Source organism: Rhinopithecus roxellana, chromosome 11 (assembly GCF_007565055.1).
Source record: "Rhinopithecus roxellana isolate Shanxi Qingling chromosome 11, ASM756505v1, whole genome shotgun sequence".
Taxonomy (NCBI): Eukaryota; Metazoa; Chordata; class Mammalia; order Primates; family Cercopithecidae; genus Rhinopithecus; species Rhinopithecus roxellana.
Genome location: NC_044559.1, coordinates 135,568,276 through 135,590,894, shown reverse-complemented (window position 1 = coordinate 135,590,894; position 22,619 = coordinate 135,568,276). Strand labels below are relative to the sequence as shown.

The following is a 22,619-nucleotide window of genomic DNA, read 5'->3' as shown; positions in this document are numbered from 1 at the left end:
ATACAACCCATGGCATCCTTTCATAGTAACAAGGACAACAGGACTTGTTACTTGTTACTTGCAGTGGCGCGATCTCAGCTCACTGCAACCTCCGCCTCCCCAGTTCAAGCGATTCTCCTGCCTCAGCCTCCTGAGTAACTGGGATTAAAGGTGCATCCCACCATGCCAGGCTAATTTTTGTATTTTAGTAGAGATGGAGCTTCGCCATGTTGGTCAGGCTGGTCTTGAACTCCTGACCTCATGATCCGCCTGCCTCAGCCTCCCAAAGTGCTAGGATTACAGACACGAGCCACCGCGCCCAGCAACATCTCCAATACTTTAATACTTGGTTGAAAAGAACCCATTGCCCTGTTTCCCACTGTTTGTCCCAGTACTGTAGTTTTATGATCTCATTTGGGTTTTTCTAAAAGCAAGGCTTCCTACAAGGCTAGTAAAGGAAATTCTTTCCCATTGTGCCAAATGTAGCATTTAATTGATTTTTTTTTTTTTTTTTTTTTTTGAGAGAGAGTCTTGCTCTGTTACCCAGGCAGGAGTACAGTGGCGTGATCTCGGCTCACTCAACCTCCACCTTCTGGTTCAAGCGATTCTCCCGCCTCAGCCTCCGGAGTAGCTGGGAGCTACTCCGTGTACCACAATGCCCAGCTAATTTTTTGTATTTTAGTAAAGATGGGGTTTCACCCTGTTCCCCAGGCTGGTCTCAAACTCCTGAGCTCAGACAATCCACCCACCTCAGCCCCCCAAAGTGCTAAGATTACAGCGTGAGCCACCACACCCGGCCAATTCTGTGTAAAATGAGTGAAACACAGCTAAAACTAGAGCTAGTCATTGCTGGCATGTTAATATGAGATTTTGCTCAAACATCTGCCATCCCCATCCTGTTACAGAGATGACCAACAACCCTGGGTCCACAACATGTTCCAAATCTCTCAAATAGTACTAAATCTATTACCTCTAGCACCCCACCCTTTTTCCCCCTCCTGGTGGCAAAATTCAAGTATCTCACACGTACCCTAAATGTCTCTTCCTCTATGTAGGGAACTTTTGGTTCCCTCCCCAAACAAATGGCATTGTTCAAACTCAGAGCTCAGAACAAACCAATGGAAAAAAAAAAGATAGAAAGGAAATAGCAGATTTGTTTTAACTTTTTATTAAAATGCTTAGGATACAGATTGACTTTCTTTTGTAAATGACTGTTTTACTTTTCCTGAAATAGGACATATATGCACTCTGATAAAACAGAATGAGAAGTCATAATTCATGGGAATTCCTGTACAAGGTGCTGATCCTGTGTTTGGAGCTGAGCTCCTCACAGCAGCTTCTTTCAGCTATCTTATAGGAATAGTGTTCCGTGGGGCAAGAAATACATTGGTTCTGATTTTCCATCCCCTTTCTCCAGTGGAATAACCCACTTTCACAAAGAGCTGCCCTATGTAGAACCCACAGATTTCTAACTTGCAACAAAGAGACACGGGACAAATAGGGGAAAAAAATATTAAGAAAACTAACACTGAAGTAATCATACTTCTCATGTCTCTGAATAGAGAAGTATGGGGGATCTTTAACCAAAGGAAATTAAAAATATGCAAGTTAATTACCTAGTTCATTCACTGTTAGCTAGATTTGTTCACTTAAGGCTTTAACCCCTTTTCAAACCAACAATTTTGTCTTAATCCAGCTATGCTTGCTATTAAACGAAATGCATGCACTTCCCACATATATACTTGGCTGAGCCTCTGCATTCAGTACCTGGCAGTGAAAAAGTATGCTCCAGTCAGTACTGGAGAATAAGAATGAGAACACCAACTAAAGAACGATGCCTCTCTCACCACAGTAATGTTATCCACATTTCCCTACCCTCACATTAGAATAAAGACATCCTCCCAACTTTTCATCTCCTATCTCCAATCTGTTCCTAGGAGATCTATCTTTTGATCTTTTAGCATAAGGGTAGAATATAGGTTAAGATCATCAAAATCCAATTTCACATGTGGCACTAGGAAAATGGAATGCTATAAAATTAATCCCCATCACCCTAGTAGGGATGCTGGTGCTTTTATACTGAGTCTTTACTGCCAATAAATGATGCTGCCTCCAAAGGAACAGCTCTACAGAAAGTTTTTGGGTTAGTGTTCCCCCAGCTTATTTCTGCAATGGAGAAAGACAATTTCATACAAAAAAAAAAAAACCTGGAAAAGCTACAGATGTTAATCTTTTCTTTAAACACCAATAAAAGAGGTACCAAAGGAGAAAAAAAATGTACGAAAAAGAGCTCAGAAACAGCCTGAGAGACCAAATTCTGAAAATGGAAATTTTAAAGCCCACTGAGTACATTTTTCCTGGATCCAAACAAGTGATACAATACTTTCAAGTCCTCAACTCACAGAATTAAGAGCCCTTAAGCTGTTAACTTTGTCCTGTCTTCCTATTCAGAAAAACGTCCCCCTAGAATCTGTGCAAAAGTAACTGATGCACCTGCAGTATGTGACATGAGAGATGTTCTCAACTCTTTTAGGAGGTGAAAGTCACTTTTTATAACTGAAAATGAAAAAGGAAGGTGCTATAAAGAGAAATTAAATTTCACAAGTATAAAAGCAAAGACTGGCTGAAATCTGTAACTTCATGAGTAAGAATAATAACAATAACCCATTCTATAATTACCTCCTCCACAGTGAACAATCTGCTACACATTCCTTGATGAGGAACGACCCTAGCTTACCACAGTGGAAACCTGCCAAAACTGCAAGGCCAGGGTTCCGTCCCTTTTCTAGTTCTCTGTGCACAAGGTTATGCCACCTACTCCAAGGCAGTCAGAGAGACAGGTGAGCTCAGGGGAGCTTCTCTCACCAACCTGCTAACTTTGCAGGAGTAAGTTCACCCAAATTAGCTCTGGCCTCCAATGTGTATCTGTTCATAATTTTATGAAGTATCTAAATGTCATTCATTAGTTTAAAAAAAAAAAAAGAATAGAAAACTCTGGACCAAGTAAATTGTGAACTCAAAAAGTTAGGAGGGATACCAATTACATTAACAACACTTTCTTTAAAAAATAGAATCAGTTTCTTTTGAAATCAACCACAGTGGTGAGACGTGTTTTTCTTTTCAGGTGCCCCATGATGGCACACAGCTTTACCCGGCAAATCCTGCCAGCTTCCAAGTCCCGGGATACTGACCTGCACTAGCACGTGGGGCAGCATTACCTCCCAACAGTGTGGAGAAGAGCACATGTCACCACTGGGCAATGAGAGAGTTGACAGAGACTCTTGGCTTCTCAACGCCAGACATGGTTGGAGAGCTTTCCTTGTTCTATTAGAAAAGTTCATGAGGAAGCTGTGAATAGGATCAGTCCAGAGAAGTAAAACTCTTTTATTTTCACTGTCCAAACATCAGTCAATATACTGGGACAGCCAGCGAAAACCCTCGCCGTAGCCTTGCCTCTTGAGCACACTGCACATGAACACTTCCATGGGGCGAGCATTCAGCTCCTTCAGGGTCACATTCCCCTAAAGGAGGCAAAACCAAGAAAGGCCTGTTAGCATCTCTGTGGTGGAAAAGATTGAAAGGACGATCACTACAATCATTTTATCCATTCCTTAAAAGCAAACCTAAGTAGGTATTAATTACAGAAATGCAGTCAAGGCCATACAGATGACTTCCCCAAGCTTCATGTTTTCAGGATATAATAAGCAGCACAGTTCTTTTCCCAGCCTCTCTCTCTCTGAAGAGCATTTGCTTTGAACACCCAATATTTATCTGTAAAGTTATGGCAGCAAACCAAGAAAAAAGCCACTGCGACTTATGGAACTAGCATGCTCTCTGATGCAGAAAAGAGGTCTGGGACTGTTTAGAAATAAAGACATTCTCATTAACAAAACATGCAGAAATAAACACTCATAACAGGTGGCACTGAGGAAATGAAGAATTCATGTGTATTTAATACTGATGCAAAAGAGGAGAAATTAAATGAAAGAAAGGAAGTATTTCTATAAAGAAACAGGTAATCAAGAAGAGGTGAGACTAAGGAACCATGTAAAAAAGTCAAAGTTATCACAGATCACAGAAAAGGAAGATTTTTAAAAACTAAATATGCCAAAAACCCAAGCTAAAAAGAACAGAAAGATTCCTGCTTCACTGTATCTGATCTAGATTTTCTCTCTCTCAAGCCTGCTTTTCAACAAGAGTCCTCGTTCCAACTGAAGACAGTAAAAACTATTGATTTGGAAGACTCAAGTTCTTTTTCTGGTTTTATCACTGACTTGCTGTGTAGACCTGAACAAATCACTCTCTGTTTCTTCTTCTGCGAAATGTGGCCAACAGTCCTACCTCTCTCAGCAAGAAGCACTGAGGATAATCAAGTTTTTTTATTTCAATGCTTGGAAACTGACTGAAATGATTATTTTTCTTCATAACCTGCAATCTCCAGTCCAAGAAAAATTCTTTTCTGGCTAAAAAGGGCTATTTCAAAAGCAATGTCTCAGAATTAAATTTGAAAGATAATCATAACTCTTAAAAGAGTAAGTGTGCCTTTTCTACCATTTTCTTCTTCCTCAAATACCCGATGAATGAATCCCATTTAAAATATTAAAAGAACACACTCCTGCCTCTAGTGAGCTTACAAAATACCCACAGTAAAACAAATCCTAAGTCTGTTTAAGCCTTTAAAAGAAAAGGGTAACCTAGATAGCAAAACATCATGTTTTAAAAACTTAATGCCCTTTATATGTAACCCAAATATTTTTATCTTACCTTTCCTGTGGTCTGTCCATAAAGCCCGAATATCTCACGGAGTTTTTCTTCACTGATTGCATCTGTTCTATCAATTTTGTTACCCAAGATAAGGATTGGCACATTGGATATTGTTTCATCAGTCATTAGAGCCTAAAGATTGAAAAGAAAAAAGAATTAAGTGAGGAATCTACAAAAGCCCACCAGATAATGAAAATTCTGACTTCATGCCGGGCACAGTGGCTCACGCCTGTAATCCCAGCACTTTGGGAGGCCGAGACGGGCAGATCACGAGGTCAGGAGATTGAGACCATCCTGGCTAACACGGTGAAACCCCGTCTCTATTAAAAAAATACAAAAAATTAGCCGGGCGTGGTGGCAGGCACCTGTAGTCCCTACTACTCAGGAAGCAGAGGCAGGAGAATGGCATAAACCCAGGAGGCGGAGCTTGCAGTGAGCGGAGATCGTACCACTGCCCTCCAGCCTGGGCGACAGAGCAATACTCTGTCTCAAAAAAACAAAAAAAAAAAAAAGAAAATTCTGACTTCTGACTTCCACTCATCTTTTAAGGCATTAATGTAAAGTGAAAATGTTATCATCTTTATACCTGAGTAATTAAATATTCACCTTGACATTACATAATACCCATGACATTAGGTAAAAATCTCTTAAGTGCCTCAAAACAGTTACAACTTTAGGCTATTTATTTACAAGGCAGCAGAACTGCCCCAACATTTACTTTTGAGCTAATCTGCTCAGCCACAAACTATCCTCAGGATGCCCCTCAGCACAGTCCTACAAGAATGAATGCTCCCGCTACAGAGCCTCAAAAATGACTACAGGAACTCCCCAAGTATTCACCAAGTCCCAATGTGTGCAAAGAACTCAGGCATTGAGAGGAATACAACAGGAAGGGTAACTATCTCAGGCACTAAGCACTGAGGATACAAAAGGAAGCACATTCCTGTCCTCAAAAAAATCCTTACTCTATATTCACATTTATGGTTTTTTTTTTTTCTTAATCTCGGCTCACTGCAACCTCTGACTCCCAGGTTCAAGCGATTCTCCCACCTCAGCCTCCTGAGTAGCTGGGACTACAGGTATGTGCTACCACACCTGGCTAATTTTTGTGTTTTTTTTAGTAGAGATGGAGTTTTACCATGTTGGCCAGGCTGGTCTCAAACTCCTGACCCTCAAGTGATCTGCCAACCTCAGCCTCCCAAAATGCTGGAATTACAGGCATAAGCCACCACGCCCAGCCACATTTATGTTAACAAAGCCAAGTAAGAACACAACATAGTTGGTAAGTGTCACAATGAATGGGAACTGAATATTAACAGTAAGACAAGTTCAGGGAAATAAAATGGCAGTTCTGGGCTTGAGCAAAGATCAAAAGTCTTAGCAAAGATCTGGAACTTCAACAGGGCTCTAAAGGAAAAGCAGGGTTTGGACAGGTGTAAAGGAGAAGGAAGAACATAAACAATGGCTTTGCAGTGGACAATAATTTAGGAAGCCGCACAGTACTGCATGGCTGGATTCAAGCATTTAGACAGACATGCGGCAACAAAATAAATGGATGGGAAGAGATGACTCACATTACGGGACCAGTGTGAGAAGTGAGCTGCAATAGATCCTAAAGACCACAAATCCAGAAGTTAGTGAATAAAATCGTATTTTTCAGTACAATGAATTCACAAATAGTATCTATCTGTGGTGCTCATGTAACATCTATCTGTGGTGTTCATGTAAGAGATCATGATCTAGTTTAAGGTAGAGCATTCAATGAATAGTGCAGGAGGCATTTTGAAGAAAGAATTGAAGAGACCAATGTCTAAATGATGATTAAAAAAGAAAAAAAAAGACAAATGAGTCAAAACTGGCACCGATTTCAAGCCTGGGAATCTACTTGTCACCAACAGGAAAGCTGGGGGGAAAGCAGAGTTAAAGAGATAAAGGGGAACATGCTTTGAACATCTGGAATTCCAGGAAATATCCTTTAATTAAGAATGTCCTTAATTCATTAAGCAATAACAAAGTACCTAATGTGTCTCATGCTTTGCTAGGTGCAGGGGTTTCGCAAAGAAATAAGACACAGTCCCTATCATGTTAGTTCATAGTCTGATGAGAACTACAAGAAAACTACAAGGAAATCAATAAAGACAACATACATTGGTATGGTGGGAGTCTAACACAGTCTCAGAGTCCAGGGGAAGCTCACCAGAAGCAGTCATATCTGAACTCTGAGGTCTCTTACAGGACATTTTAAAATTTGCCGACAAAGTGAGGGGTTGAGGAGAGGTACAGGTGAAAAAGCCAGGCAGTAGCTACTTGTGCATATTCAAGGATGGCTAAGTTGTTTGTTTGGAATATAGTTCAAGGTAGGCAGTAAAAAGAAGCAGAGGGAGGATCATGAATGATCTTACGTGCTATGCAAAAGATGTATAGATTTTATCATGAAAATGATAGAGAACTATCAAAGGATATTAAGTAGGGCAATGAAGTCTGAGAAAGCTCCTTCTGGCATTATGGTACATATCAGGGTCATGGTGGGATCTGTATTAATTCAGATTTCTGGACTGCACGTCCAGGTAGGTGGTGGGTGGGAAAGATGAATAGTTCCATTCTAGGAAAACAGAATCAGTAGTGGGAGTTGTCAAGAGTAGGCAGGATTAGGTATGAGATTGGAGGTCAGGAGAGATCTAGAGGAGAGAAATGCATTTGAGAGTCACTGACATGTAGGTGCCAAATGAAGGGAGTAGATGAGACCAGCCTAGGAGAAAGGAGACTCTGGAGAACACCAACATTTAAGGACTAACCAGAAGAACTAGTGCTTCTCAAAGAGACAGAAGTATCAGCCAGAGACAGAGCTCCAAAATCAAGAGTGAAAAGAGGAGTTTAAACAAAGAGAATGGAGACCATGCATGGTGGCTCATGCCTGTAATCCCAACACCTCATGAGGCCGAGGCAGAGGATCACCTGAAGCAAGCAGACTGAGACCAGCCTGGGCAACATAATGAGACCCTGTCTCTACAAAAACACTTTTTAAAAAAAAAAATTAGCTGGGTGTGGTGGTGTGTGCCTGTAGTCCTAGCTACTTGGGAGGCTGAGCCAGGACGATCACTTGAGCCCAGAAGTCTGGAGTTTACAGTAAGCTGTGATCACACCATTGGACTCCAGCCTGGGCAACAGAGGAAGACTGTTTTTTTTTAATTTAAAAAAAAAAAAAAAAGGCAAGGTAAAGATTGCTGGCAGGTAATTCTACATGAGGCTGGAGCTATAGATGTAACTTAGAAATAAATTCAAGACAGGTTCAAATTGCCAGGAACAAGAATCCAAGGAGTTACAAATCAAAGAGAAAGAAAAGATATAGGGTAAAGGAGTAGGGATAATAAAGCCAATAGTACAGAAACCATCAAGCCAAGAGAAAATGCAATGTGTCCAAAGGAGAAAACTTGAAGTAAGTCCTTGATAGTATCAAAGGATGTATGCAACCAAAACTGAAGGCTGAGAACAGACCATGAAGGTCTGGCAAGTCATTCAGTGGGAGGGTGGGCAGGCACAAGCTGAGAATGCATATTCAAAAATGTAAAGAACTCTAATATTGCTTTTAGGCTTTCACTATGCCAACACTACTTATAAAGAATTACTGTTCGTGGGCCAGGCGTGGTGGTTCATGCCTGTAATCCCAGCACTTTGGGAGGCCAAGGAGGGTGGATCATGATGTCAGGAGACCAAGACCATCCTGGCTAACATGGTGAAACCCCGTCGCTACTAAAAATACAAAAAATTAGCCAGGTGTGGTGGCACGTGCCTGTAGTCCCAGGAGGCCACTCGGGAGGCTGAGGCAGGAGAATCCCTCAAACCCAGGAGGTGGAGGTTACAGTGAGCTGAGACTGCGCCACTGCACTCCAGGCTGGGCAACAGAGAGACACTCTGTCTCAAAAAAAAAAAAAAAGAATTACTGTTCATGATGACACATGAAATGGAATACTATTAATTAATTAATTATACTGCTGGGACAATAGGCATAAATGAGGAGTATCCTGAGCAAACTTGGCCATACAGTCACTGTATGATAGAAAAAACAGTTAACTTATTCAAGTTTGAGCTGAGTTTCCTCAGGACATTGAAAAGCAATGTCTTAGATTTAAAACATTTTCCTCCTGCAGCTAGGTCTTTTTGCCAAATGTTAACTGGAATGACTAATTATTGGCACTACTGAGCTATATTCCTTAAAAAAAAAAAATAGAGGCCAAAAAAGGACAAAGTATATAAACATACATTAAGCTCAACTTTGGATTCCACGAGGCGAGAATGATCTGCACAGTCCACCAGAAAGACAATCCCATTAATTGCTGGGAGGTAATTTTTCCAAACCCGACGTGCTAAAAAACAAAGTTTGTAGTTGCGTCAGTAAAAAATATACATTGTAAAAATGAATAACCTAATGGTCTAAAAATGGACAAATCTTGGTCAGGTTTCAATAAGATTAGACTCTATGGATTTCTCCAAGTTCTGGCCAGTATTAATTCAGAACAGAGGATGCAAACTAATGGTCCACGAGTTGAACTTGATTTTTGTAAATCTGAAAATCAGAGTTTCCACCTTTCTTGAAAATCTGCAACATCTGGCAATCCCATGCCTACTTATCCACATGACAACTATCAGCAGGAACTAAGCAGTGGCTGCCCCTTCAGATGATGTCTGAACACTTTTGCTTGACAAAATGTCCCTGCTGTCTTACAGCCAGCCAATTTTACTCACTTAAATGACTTGCCTTGCCCCTGGAGCCAAGTTTAATTTGCAACCTCTGAGTTAAAACATCAGGATACAAATTACTTGTCCATGTAACTTTAGTCCTAGTTAGTTTCTAGCCAACTTGTGTGTAGGTGTCTTGACACACTCCTCTGCTCAGCCCTTAGGGAGACTGGGCCTGATAAGTGGTTCAAGGCCCCAGGCCAGTTATCTCAGCCTACCATATTTAACCCAGCATGCCTTAGAAATATTACTTGTTTTTTGCTTGTGACATGAAACGATAAAGGCTGGGAAGCAGTGATTTAATTTTACTATCATTTCTAAGCCATTCATTTCTAGCCCTTGCAATAGAATGAATAACGAAGCATCTCTATATCAGTTATTAATGGTTACCCTTAAAGAGCAGAGTTAGGAAAAAGTTAAAATGAAGGAACTTTCCATTTTACTTTCCGTAGTTCTATACCGATTTTGTTACATCGAACTTGCTCTCCTTTTATAAGTTAAAATTTTTAAGTTACACACACACAAAAAAAGGGAACCTCCAGATGTACAGTATTTTAGTAACTTCTATAAAATGGTGGCTAGGTTATCATGTAAAAGTGTTTCTGTTTAGTAGATTTTCCTCAAAGAAACAAAACTAAATACATCAATACATTTCCCTTCTTATTTTAACAAAACCTGAAACCTAAATTTACCACACTAAACAATCTACAATTCCCAGTTCAGGTATATAAAACCATCTGGTATCTGTTCCTTCTGCATTCTCCAGATGGTCTAGGTTCAGTCGTATCTTGCTCTGAATTTAAATTTGTAAGCAGTTACAAATCTTTTTGTGGAAGAAGCAGAAAGGACACCATATACCCATTCTTACCCAAATGAAAAAAAATACAAGCTCCTTACATAAAAAAGGAAACAAAATCATTTCTAATACCTCCATCAAAACACACCCCTTGTCAATATTTTGGTATTTTCTTCCAGTCTTTTTTCTTTACTGGTATTTTATGTGATTATGATCATAATATACATGATTTTTCAGGGCATAAATATTAAATTAATTAATTAAAATGTAATTATGTTAATGAAATAACTGACTATAAAATTATTAGGCTTAACAACTAGAAATGACCAATGTTGTATTTTACTACACACTGTTTTAAAACTGTATTAGGCTGGGCACAGTGGCTCACGCCCATAATCCCAGCACTTTGGGAGGCCAAGGCAGGTGGATTGCTTGAGCTCAGGAGTTCAAGAACAGCCTGGGCAACATGGCGGAAACCCAGTCTGTACAAAAAACAGGTGGGAGGATTGCTTAAGCCCAGGAAGTAGAGGTTGCAGTATGCCAAGACTATGCCACTGCACTCCAGTCTGGGCAACAGAGCAAGGCCCCATCTCAAAAAAAAGAAAAAAAACGGTATTAGCTCAACCTAATGTTTCAAAACGAGATTTCTCCACTCAGTGTAATAACAAGTAAGTAAATCTGACAGAATCTCAATAGTTCCTTTTCCCTACCTTCCCAGAATGTTTATTCTCATATCTTAAATGTTTTACTCCCATACCTACGGTCTTGTCAAATGTGAACTGAGTGCCCATTAGACAAAGACGCCCATCCTGTATGTCTCTAAACACCTGATAGGAATCTGGTAGCCAAAGACATAGCCTGAGTAGGCAAAAAGCACTTCTGAGGAAAGCAAAACGGTAGAAGGAAATGTTCCACCAACTGTCCCAAATGGATAGAATATACAAAATATCAACTTAGAGTAATCACACATAGTCACTGTACTACTTTTGCAATTTTTGACAAGTCTGAAATTACTTACAAATATTTAATTTCCTACATACTTTCACTCCATTGAATAAAGCATGCAAAAATGACTTGATAACTAAATATATGATACTGTATACCTGGTCAAGATGAAAAAATGGTATAAAAGAGATTATCAGGATAACTGACCAAAAAAAAAAAAAAAAAAAAGGAAATACAGAGTGGATAAAAATAAAACTTCCTTGATTTGATAACTATTATGATTATATACAAGGAAATATCTTTGTTCTTAGAAAATGGCACTAAAGTATAAAAGAGTAAAGGGGCATGATATGCTCACAGTTAATAAAAAATAAGTATTAATATGTATTATGTAGGGAGAAGGAGACTAACAAATTTGGGCAAAAGGTATAGAAGAAAATATACTGGCTTAGAGCAAGCCTAGTTAAAATGATGAAATAATTACTCTTGTTGAAGCAATACATATATCTTGTAATGTATTTTCTAGTTACCAGGTAAATTACATTAATAAGTAAAAACCTAGTATAGATTAAAATGGCAAGATGCTGTCCTGCTTTGTAAAAATTTTCAGTCAAGATTTGAGTTGAGTTTGGCTTTATCAGGCAAATACTTAAAAGTTCACGAATAGTTATGCATTATAGCTAACTTTATCTTAGCTCAATAGGGTAATATTGAAGCGGACTTCTGTGTATTTAATGCAACTTTTGACAAGTTTGAAATGAGTTTAAAAAAAAATGAATAAAACAACTTCACTATAGTAGTAAGATCCTAATTCTAAAGTGTAATTTAAAAGGTAAAAATGACACACTGCTTTTAAAAGGTGCTGGGGGGCACAAAAAGAATCATAAGTCAATAAACATGCTTTCCACTGAGTCATCGCTTACCTTGCTCATGCCCACCAAGATCAAAAGTTGTAAAGGTCATTCCAGCAATTGTTAGCTCTTCTGATGCTGAAAAATTGTTTAAAAAGAAGAAATAAACTTGTCAATTCAACAAGCCCCAACTACTAGTACTATAAGCCAATACCAATGCTTTCACCTCGTAAAGAAAAATATACAAGAAGTTAAGTGTGGTGGCACCCGCCTGTAGTTCCAGCTACTCAGGAGGCTGAGGGCAGGAGGATAACCTGAGCCCAGGATTTTTCAGACTAGCCCAGGCAACACCCCACTTCCAACAAAGAAAAGGAATACAAGGGTGAAAATGTTCTTAAACTATTCTAAAAGCCAAAGGTTTCTTTTTTTCAAGCTATTTTCTGCTCCTTAGAAGTAGGTATAGGAGATGTGTCCCTTTACAGGACCAGTGACAACAGATAATGACAAAGTTCCAAAGGTTTAGATCTGAAAGTACATAATATGAATGTGTCTTACAGGGAACTTTTTCATATGAGTTGGCTTTTGGGACTTCAGTTAACAAAAGAACTCCATCAACTAGGGATTCATCCTCCAAGCCTAACACTGACCTTCAAAGATCAAAAGGTCACCTGATATTTTCAAACCTACTCGGATGTAGTGTTGGAACATGCTGGCCCAATCTGTCATCTTTGAGCATGTGAAGAAGAGTGGTTTTGCCTGCATTATCCAAACCCAAGAATACAAGTTTTCCAGATTTCTTGTAGAGTCCTAAAAGAGAAAAAATTATTAACACATTTGCTCTCTACAGACCAAAGCCTACTTGTATTTAAATTACTGAAGGAAATGCACAAACTTTGAAACCTGTATTTTAAGGAAATGGCTTTACCTAGGAACTGGAGCACACTGCTGAAGCCATTGTAGATCCACTCAAAGATGAAAGACATTATTAATGCTTACTACCTGTATAAAATATGAAAGTAGCAAACATTAGCTTTCTGAATGACAGTACAATTGTGGAGAAGTTAACTCTTGTTCACTAACCATGATGCACATTTACAGTCCCGTGTTTTCAGGCATAAGAAAGCAGGCCAGGCATAGTGGCTCACACTTGGAATCCCAGCACTTTGGAAGGCCAAGGCAGGAGGGTCACTTGAGCACAGGAGTTCACAACTGGCCTGGGCAAGAAAGCTGGACTCAATCTCCACAAATAACTAAAAAAATAGCTGGACACAGTGACACACACCAATAGTCCCAGCTACTCAGGAGGGTGAGACAGAATTACTTGAACTCAGGGGTCTGAGGCTGCAGTGAGGCATGACGGTGCCACTGCACTCGCTTGGGCAACAAGGGAGACTCTGAGAAAAAAGACAGGACAGGACAGGATGGGACAGGACAGGAAAAAGAAAAGAAAAGGGAGGGGAGAAAGCAAAGTAAAGAGAAACTAATATTCTTCTTTCTTGAGACTTGCAGATTTTGCAATCTGGAGGAAAGTCTCTAGAATCCTTATATGTGCAAAAATGACTGGTTTCCGAAAAGTTTTTGATCTATGACACTCAGAGAACTAGGAGTTAAAAATATAAAGGGCATACCTCATTTGATGATGCTTTGTGGATCCTGAGGTTTTCTGGATTTTTACAAATTGAAGGTTGGAGGCAGTCCTGAGTTGAGTAAGTGTATCAGTACTATTTTCTAACAGCATGTGCTCCCTTTATGTCTCTGTGTTACATTTTGGTGATTCTCATACAATATTGCAAACTTTTTCATTATTCTTATATCTGTCATCATGACCTATGATCAGTAATCTTTTGTATTACTATTGTAACTGTTTTGTTGTGCCACAAATCACAACCATAGAAGACAGCAAACTTAATGACTTCCTCCACAGCCCTGCCCCTACCCCAGGCCTCCCTATTCTCCAAGTGAAAGTAACAGGTCACTCCCTTGAAATCGAAAGTTAGAAATGATTAAGCTTAGTGAGGAAGACACATCAAAACCTGAGATAAGCCAGATGCTAGGCCTCTTGCACTCAACAGTTACCCAAGTTGTAAATGCAAAGAAAAAGTTCTTGAAGAAAATTAAAACTGCTACTCCAGCGAACCCACGAACGTCAAGCAAATGAAACAGCCTTACTGCTGATAAAAAAATAATAATATTAAAATAAAAACACGAAATAAAAATGCAAGTGCTGATGTAGAAGCTGCAGCAAGACAACTGGTGAAGGTGGGTGGCTACACTAAACAACACATTTTCAATGTACGCAAAACAGCCTTCTATTGGAAAAGCCATCTAGGACTTTCGTGGGGAGATGTCAATGCTTGGCTTCAAAGCTTCAGGGGGCAAGCTGACTCTCTTGTTATGTGCTAACGAAGCCAATATTCATTTACCTAGGATTCTGAAAATCCTAGGACCCATACTCATTTATCATTCTGAAAATCCTAGGGCCCTGAAGAATGACACTAAATCAGTCCAAGTGGAGCAACTGAGCAAGCAAGAGTGGTTGTGTGGTTGTGTCTCAGAAACCAGTAGCACTTGCAGCACGGCTGACCAACTGACTGAAGAGTAGATTGCAGAATTCAAATAAGTTTTTTCACTATTTGACAAAGATGGTGATTGAACTACAACAACAAAGAAACTGGGAACTGTAATGAGGTCTCAGGCAGAATCCCACAGAAGAGGAGTTACAGGACGTGATTAATGAAGTAGATGCTGATGGTAATGGCACAGTTGACTTCCCTGAATTTCTGACAATGATCGTAAGAAAAATGAAAGACACAGACAGTGAAGAAGAAATCAGAGAAGCATTCAGTGTGTTTGATAAGGATGGCAATGGCTATGTTAGTGGTGTAGAGCTTCACCATGTGATGACAAACTTGGAGTGAAGTTAACAGACGAAAAAGTTGATTAAATGATCAGAGAAGCGTATCTTGATGGTGACGGTCAAGTAAACTATGAGTTTGTACAAACGATGACAGCAAAATGAAGACCCTGTACAGAATGTGTTAAATTTCTTGTACAAAACTGTTTATTTGCCTTTTGTTTGTAACTTATCTGTAAAAGGCTTCTCCCTACTGTCAAAAAAAGATGCATGTATAGCAATCAGGACTATCAGGACTTCATTCCTCCATGTGTTTTTCCCTTACTGTCATTGCCCTGAAACCTTATTTTAGAAAACTGATGAAGTAACATGTTACCTGTGGCTTACTCTGGATGTATCCAAGCCCTTCTGCACATCTAAACTTAGATGGAGTTGGTCAAATGAGGGAACATCTGAGTTATGCCTTTGTTTTTTTTTTTGTTTTTTTTGAGACAGAGTCTTGCTCTGTCGCCCGGGCTGGAGTGCAGTGGCTGGATCTCAGCTCACTGCAAGCTCCGCCTCCCGGGTTCATGCCACTCTCCTGCCTCAGCCTCCCGAGTAGCTGGGACTACAGGCGCCCGCCACCTCGCCCGGAAGTTTTTTGTATTTTTTAGTAGAGATGGGGTTTCACCGTGTTAGCCAAGATGGTCTCGATCTCCTGACCTCGTGATCCGCCCGTCTCGGCCTCCCAAAGTGCTGGGATTACAGGCTTGAGCCACTGCGCCCGGCCACCTGTTTTTTTAAGTAATTTTCTTTAGGAACTGTCAGCATGTTCTTGAAATGTGGAGTTGTAACTCTGCATGGACCACAGACAGCCAACAATATGTACTTAAAAGTTGCACTACTGCAGAACAGGTGTATTATCCAGGTACTTCCAGGTACCTCATACACTACTTTTTTGTACTGCTGGTCCTGTACCAGAAACATTTTCTTTTACTGTTACTTGCTTTTTAAACTCTGTTTAGACACTTAAAGAAAATCTGCTTATGGCACAATTTGCCTCAAATTCATTCCAAGTTGTGTATCTGTTTTCCAATTTAAAAAAATACAATTAAAAAAAGAATTACACTAAATCTACTCTGCCTACCACACATCTGTTTACAGCATGGTTTACTAAGTATTTTAAGTCCACTGAGAAGACCTACTGCTTAGAAAAAAAGATTTCAAGATATTACGGCTCATTGACAATGCACCTGGTCACCCATGGGCTTTGATGGAGATGCAGAAAGAGGTTAATGTTGTTTTAATGTCTACTAACAACATCCATTCTGCTTCCCATGGGTCAAGGAGCATTTTTCACTTGCCAGTCTTTCATTTAAGAAATATATTTCACAAAGCTATCAATGCCACAGACTGATTTCTCTGCTGGATCTGGGCAAAGTAAATCGAAAACCTCCTGGAAAGAAGTCACCATTCTAGGTACCAGTAAGAACAGTTATGATTCACGGGAAGAGCTCAAAACATCAATACCAACAGGAGTTTGGAAGACAGTGATTCCAACCCTCATGGATAACTTTGAGTGGTTCGAGACTTCGGAGGAGAAGTAACCTTAGATATGGTAGAAACAGCAAGAGAACTAGAATTAGAAGTAGAGCCTGAAGATGTGACAACTGCTGTAATTTCATGATCAAACTAATGGATGAGGAGATGCTTTTTATGGATAAGCAACAAAAGTAGTTTTTTTGAGATGGAATCTAGTCCTGGTGAAGATGCTCTGAATACTGTTGAAATGACGGCCAACGATTTAGAAAGTTACAAAAACTTACTTGAGGTTACATAAACTTACTTCAGCAGCAGCAGGATTTAAGAGGACTGGTTCCAATTTTGAAATAAATTCTGCTATGGGTAAAATGCTACCAAACAGCATTGCATGCTACAGAGGAATCTTTCTTGAAAACGAGTATTAACTCATGCAACAAACTTCACTGTTGTCTTATTTTAAGAAATTGTCACAGCCACCTCAACCTTTAGCAATCACCAACCTGATCAGTCAACAGCCATCAACGTGGAGTAACGTGGAGGCAAGATCCCCAACCAGCAAAAAGGTTATGACTCGCAGAAGGATCAGATGCTTGTTAGCATTTTTTAGTCATAAAGTATTTTTTAAATAAGGTATGTGTTTTATAAGACATAATGCTACTGTACACTTAACAGACTACATACAGTATAGTGTAAATGTAACTTTTATGTGCACTGGGAAACCAAAATATTGATGTTACTTGCTTTACTGTACTTGTTTTATTTCAGTAGTCTGGAACCAAACTCACAATATATCCAAGGTATGCCTAAACTTTCTTTTACTGTGTGACTCACTCCTCCAGGCAGCAGTTCATTCACAGTCCCTAGACATACCACTGCCGTCTTTCAGTGAAGAACAACTCTAGGAAATTAGTCTCATCAATAATGTGAATCAAAATGCTACTTAGATGCACTAAATAGAAAATAAGAATGCAAAGCACATTGATTTGAATGAAAAACATATTAATCTATCCTGTAAACAGCTCTAAAAAAACAAAAGTCACCCAAAATTCTACTGGCCGGCACCACTTGCCCTGCTCCATTTACCACTGCAACCTCAAACAATATCTAACCATGTTTGCAGACACGGGTCTCAATTTATGAAAAGAAATGACATCACTATTTTAGAACCATTAAGGGATAAGAAGAGAATCTTTTCATACATGAATAATCACACCTAAACTCATTTTACAAATATATTTTCTTAAAATAAGAATACTTATTCAGGCCGGGCCCCCATGGCTCACACCTGTAATCCCAGCATTTTGCAAGGCTGAGGTGGGGGATCCCTCCCTGACCTCAGGAGTTCAAGACCAGCCTGGGTAACATAGAGAGACCCGTATCTCCACAAAAATAATAATAATAATAATAAAATAAAATTAGCCAGGCATGGTGGCACATGCTTGTAGTTCCAGCTACTTGGGAGGCTGAAGCAAGAGGATTGCTTGAGCCCAGGAATTCAAGGCTGCCATGAGTTATGATTGTGTCACTGCATCCCAGCCTGGGTGGCAGAGCAAGACCCTGTCTCAAAAAACAAAAAAACAAACAAAAAAAGAGTACTTGTTCGGGATATAGCAGTAAGTTCCCAAGCAAGTAAATAACTTAACTGGTACTGATATTAACACTACTGTTTCTATTGTATCTCATAGTTATCAAAAGCTACTAGAAGGTTTACATATATTGGTAATAAGCAAAATGACCTCTGAATGAAATGAAGAGGGTAAGATCTAGATGTGTTGGTGGGTCTTAAGATTTCTCAGCATTGTCTGGTCATGCTGAATTTTTGCTTTAGTATCTCAGATATGGTGCAGAAAAATGGAAGGTCCACACTTTTACTCCTCTCCATCAGCAGGAGCATTTGAACACAGGGCTTTATGCTAGATACAACCAACTGCAATCAAAACTTTCATGAACAGTAACCAGCAAAAGCATTACCCACAAAAAATTCCCCTTACATTCATTCAAAGAAGGCCAGATGAAGAATAAATTGAACAGCTGGGAGCAGCGGCGCTTGCCTATAATCCCAGCTATGCAGAAGGCTGAGGCAGGAGAATGGCTTGAACTTGGGAGGCGGAGGTTGCAGTGAGTGGAGATCGCGCCACTGCACTTCAGCCTGGGTGACAGAGCAGGACTACATCTCCAAAAAAAAAAAAAAAAAAAAGAGTAAATTGAAAAGTAGAGATGGTATGTTTTTCATCCAATTACTGGGTTTTTATCAGGCCCATGGCCTAATCTATAAATTTTAGGGCCTAATCAATGTTTGTTTTTCATGGCTCTTACCAAAAACAGCCAAATAAAGTTTGGCAGTTTGGGTGGAAGTACATACTAAGCTCTCATGAAAAAATCCTAAATGAGGTGATTTCTTTTTTGCCTTTTCAGTAACAAATATATTTCAGCAGAAAGACCGTATTTATCACATTAACAGTTTTCTCTGGAAATTGAATCCGTACTTTAAGGAGTCCAATAACTTAAATATACTTAATAAAGCTCCTCTGCTTAAATTCTCATTTACTGTAAATAAGTAAAAGAACAATGTGCCTTTCCTCTGCAACTCCCTCAAACCAGACATCCTCCTATACTTTCCTCAACCTACTGCTTGGAGAAGCACAGCTCACCTTTAGAGCACACCCCTCATTAAGGTCATTCCCACTCAGATCATTTTGGAGGGAAGAATTAAAGCAGCCAAGTAGCTAAGTCCTGGCTGCTGCTGATTTGTATGCTCCAAGGGAGGAGACGGCTTAAAAGCAGAAGTGTCAAAGGAAAAAAAAATGGAAAATTAAAGTAGTTCAATTGCCATGAAAAACTATTTAAAGTGTGGCATTTTCTCCTTTTCACCTTTGCAGAATTCATCTAGTTGAAACTACTTGGCTCATGACTGTAATCCCAGCACTTTGGGAGGCCGAGGTGAGTGGATGACCTGAGGTCAGGAGTTCGAGACCAGCCTGGCCAACATGGTGAAACCCCGTCTCTACTTAAAATACAAAAATTAGCAAGGTGTGGTGGCGGGCGCCTGTAATCCCAGCTACTCGGGAGGTTGAGGCAGGAGAATCGCTTGAATCCAGGAGGCAGAGGTTGCAAGGAGCCGAGGCCACACATCGCACTCCAGTCTGGACAACAAGACCAAAAACTCCATCTCAAAAAAAAAAAAAAAGAAATAAAATATTTCTAAAGTGATGTAAACATTGTTTACAAGTCTGTAAAGTACTGACTGAAAACCTGTGTAGTACAAATGTATATAGAAGTGTTGGATTGTAAAGAAGTGACTAGAGTGGCGGCTGACTAAAGAAACTCTTCAGGTGAGTTAAAAATAATAAAAACCCTTAATAGATCCAAAGAGTTGGGTTGTACCACTACCCAAAGTTAAGAAAATGCCCCCACCCCCCACCCCCTTTTTTTTTAGACAGACCAAGACTCTGTCTCCCAGGCTGAAGTGCAGTGTTGCCATCATGGCTCACTGCACCCTCAACCTCCCAGGCCCAAGAGATTCTCCCACCTCAGCCTCCTCAGTAGCTGAAAATGGCCTTGGTGGCTCCTCTCTCCTTAAGATCTTAGGATTTGTACCAACTCATCAGTAGTTTTACAATTTGTACAGTACCTGTACATCTCATTTCATCCTCACACCAACCCTACCAGGCAAGGATCACTGGCCTCATTTAACAAGCTGAAGATGAAGATACTCCTAGTTTTGCTGAGTCGTTGAAGACTGCTCAGCTGAAAAAGTAATAGTGCCAGGGCTTAAACCCTCATCTCTAACACCAAAGCCTAAGCTCTTCCTGTTAACAGTACATAAAATTCAAACCCAAATCACAAAATTGCTGAAAAAAAAAAAGCCTAAAACTTCTTTAACCCACCAACTACACAGAGGATGATCTTCCGAAGTTCTCTTCCTTAAAATTCATCACATCTTTCGAATGGTATTTTAATAACTAGCATTCTATTTATTTTCTATTCTTGGTCCATTGTACCACCTTACGAGAAGTTAAGAGTAATCTAAAATTTAAGGTAGGTCTCTAAACTATCAACAAAACACTATTAATGTACCTAAAATGAAAACTTGCGAATTCCAGAGCTAAAAGATTCAAACAAAAGTTAATAGAAAAGGAAGTGCACCAATCTGACCCATTAGCCAATATAAAAATTTACGCATTACTTGTTATACATAATCAGGGCAACTTTAAGACGCCATCCCAGGCAGATTTGGGGTAGTAGGGCGGCTGGCTTTTAGCTAACTCTGCTTAGCTGCGGGGTAAATGTCAAAGGTCAGCCCCACCGCAAATCTCCCTAAGCCCCCTGTCGCAACCGAAGCAGATGGAATCAAGATAAAGATACCCACTGGCTAGAATCGTGAAGAAAACGCTAATCCATGTCAAACGCACAGAAGGAAATGTTTCCATGCAGAGACCAGACAGGGGAAAAGGGGAAGGTGGAAGGTGAAAATACAGGGTTCGACCCGGGCCATCGGAGGACAACCGAGCGCTGACTTGGGTGTAAGCCCCGGACTAGGGGCCTGTAGACCAGGTTCGAGCGCTCACACTCGCTAACTGCGGAGCCTTGGCCAGCCTCAGTCCCCGTGTCTATAAAACAAGGATAATCATCAAGGGGTCCCACCCGCCTCACCGAGGGCTGTGAGGCTCTTTTGAGACAGAGGACTTGGAGCCGTTTCGTAAACTGGAGCGCACGGTACAGACAAGAAGCTGTTATCCGGCCCAGCTGCTGCGAGACCCCCGAGTGGAATGCACGTGGACCCCAGGCCAAAGACGACAGCAGGGGACTGAGCAGATCCGGCCGAGTCGGCCCGTCCCCGCCCAGCATCAGCCGGCGGCCCCACAGAACCGCCTGCGTGTCACTTCCCTGCCCCCAACCCCGCCAGGGCCAGCCTCCGCTCCGACCTCCCCGTCTTCCGTCCCAGTCCCTCGAGCTCCAACCCCCCTCCCCGACGCGGCCCTTAGACTCACGGCCTGAGGGGCTTCTCCGGCAAAACGACGACTGGCTCCGACCCTCCCTCAGAGCACACTAACCAGCAGCACCCAGGACCGCCAGCTACTCGCCGGATGTACGTCACATCCCTCCCCGGGACTTCCGGGAGCGTAATTGGCCCCGCCCCCTCGCAGCGTTACGCCTCTCTGACCCGGTGCCGGCCCACCTGCTACTCCTGCCGGCGGAGGGGCGGGCATAAGGCCTGACAAACCGCGCTCGGGGTCTGGCCCCGCCTCGTCCCGCCTGCTCCCGCCTGCCGAGCTGACCGCGCGAGACGTGGCAGTGCCGGGACGCTGGGTCTGGGTCTGGGTCCTGGAGTCCCTGAGCGGCCTGGGACCCTCGGGATCGCGGCTTTACATTCCAGACGCACCAGGAAAAGTAGGAAGTGGGGACCGACGGTGGTATAGGTCCTGGGAAAGATTACTTGACCTTGGGGCCCTCTACTTGAGGTGGATCCCTCCACGCTTTCGCTTTTTTTTTCTTGCTTTTTTTTTTTTTTTTTTGAAACAGAGTCTCACTTTGTCGCCCAGGCTGGAGTGCAGTGGCGCGATGTCGGCTCACTGTAACCTCCACCTCCAGGATTCAAGCGATTCTGATGCCTCAGCCTCCCGAGTAGCTGGGATTACAGGCGCATGTCACCACACCCGGCTAATTTTTTGTATTTTTGTAGAGACGGAGTTTCACCGTGTTGGCCAGGCTGGTCTCGAACTCCTGACCTCAAGTGATATGCCGGCCTCGGCCTTCCAAAGTGCTGGGATGAGAGACGTGAGCCACCGCGCCCGGCTGCTTTTGCTTTGAGTCGCACTTCCTTGCCCTGGAATGGCCTATGTTTTAGAAAAACAGCTAATATTTATTGTGTACTTATGTTTCAGGCAGAGCACTGAGTACTTTGCGGGCTTTGTCTAATTTCACCCTTATTGGAGTCCTGTGAAGCAGATGCTAGGATTATCCTTATTGACAAATGAAAGAGCAATGTTCAGAATAACCTACCACACCCAAGTTCACACAGCTAAGTGGCAAAGCAACGTGTTAACCCCAGTATGTTTCGCATGCATTTTCTCATTTAATTCTCAGGACAGTGCTACGAGATTGGTACTATTATTACTCTCATTTTACAAATAAAACAGTGTAATGGAAAGATGAATGACGTCTGTGGATT

General features: G+C 41.1%; 1 protein-coding gene and 1 pseudogene across 1 annotated transcript; one reads left to right on the top strand and one right to left on the bottom strand.

The window, feature by feature from the left end:
• Positions 1-1,131: 1,131 nt before the first annotated feature.
• On the bottom strand, positions 1,132-21,542 carry SAR1A (secretion associated Ras related GTPase 1A). Its single transcript, XM_010362838.2, has 7 exons — positions 21,439-21,542; positions 12,998-13,071; positions 12,760-12,879; positions 12,145-12,210; positions 9,004-9,107; positions 4,744-4,875; positions 1,132-3,500 (listed from the first exon to the last, which is right to left on the bottom strand). Exons 2-7 carry the CDS (start codon positions 13,053-13,055, stop codon positions 3,384-3,386), a joined length of 597 nt encoding a protein of 198 aa, XP_010361140.1. The 5' UTR covers positions 13,056-13,071; positions 21,439-21,542; the 3' UTR covers positions 1,132-3,383.
• LOC115900331 lies at positions 13,154-15,091 on the top strand (annotated as a pseudogene).
• Positions 21,543-22,619: the final 1,077 nt, after the last annotated feature.

What these genes read in the sequence shown, in the direction of transcription:
- SAR1A (XM_010362838.2), bottom strand. Translation starts at nt 13,055, where the DNA reads ATGTCTTTCATCTTTGAGTGGATCTACAATGGCTTCAGCAGTGTGCTC. An exon ending in TGTTCCAACACTACATCCGA is followed by an intron (nt 12,211 to 12,759) that starts GTAGGTTTGAAA and finishes ACAATTTTTCAG; the next exon opens with CATCAGAAGAGCTAACAATT. An exon ending in AATCCAAAGTTGAGCTTAAT is followed by an intron (nt 4,876 to 9,003) that starts GTATGTTTATAT and finishes TTCAATCTTTAG; the next exon opens with GCTCTAATGACTGATGAAAC.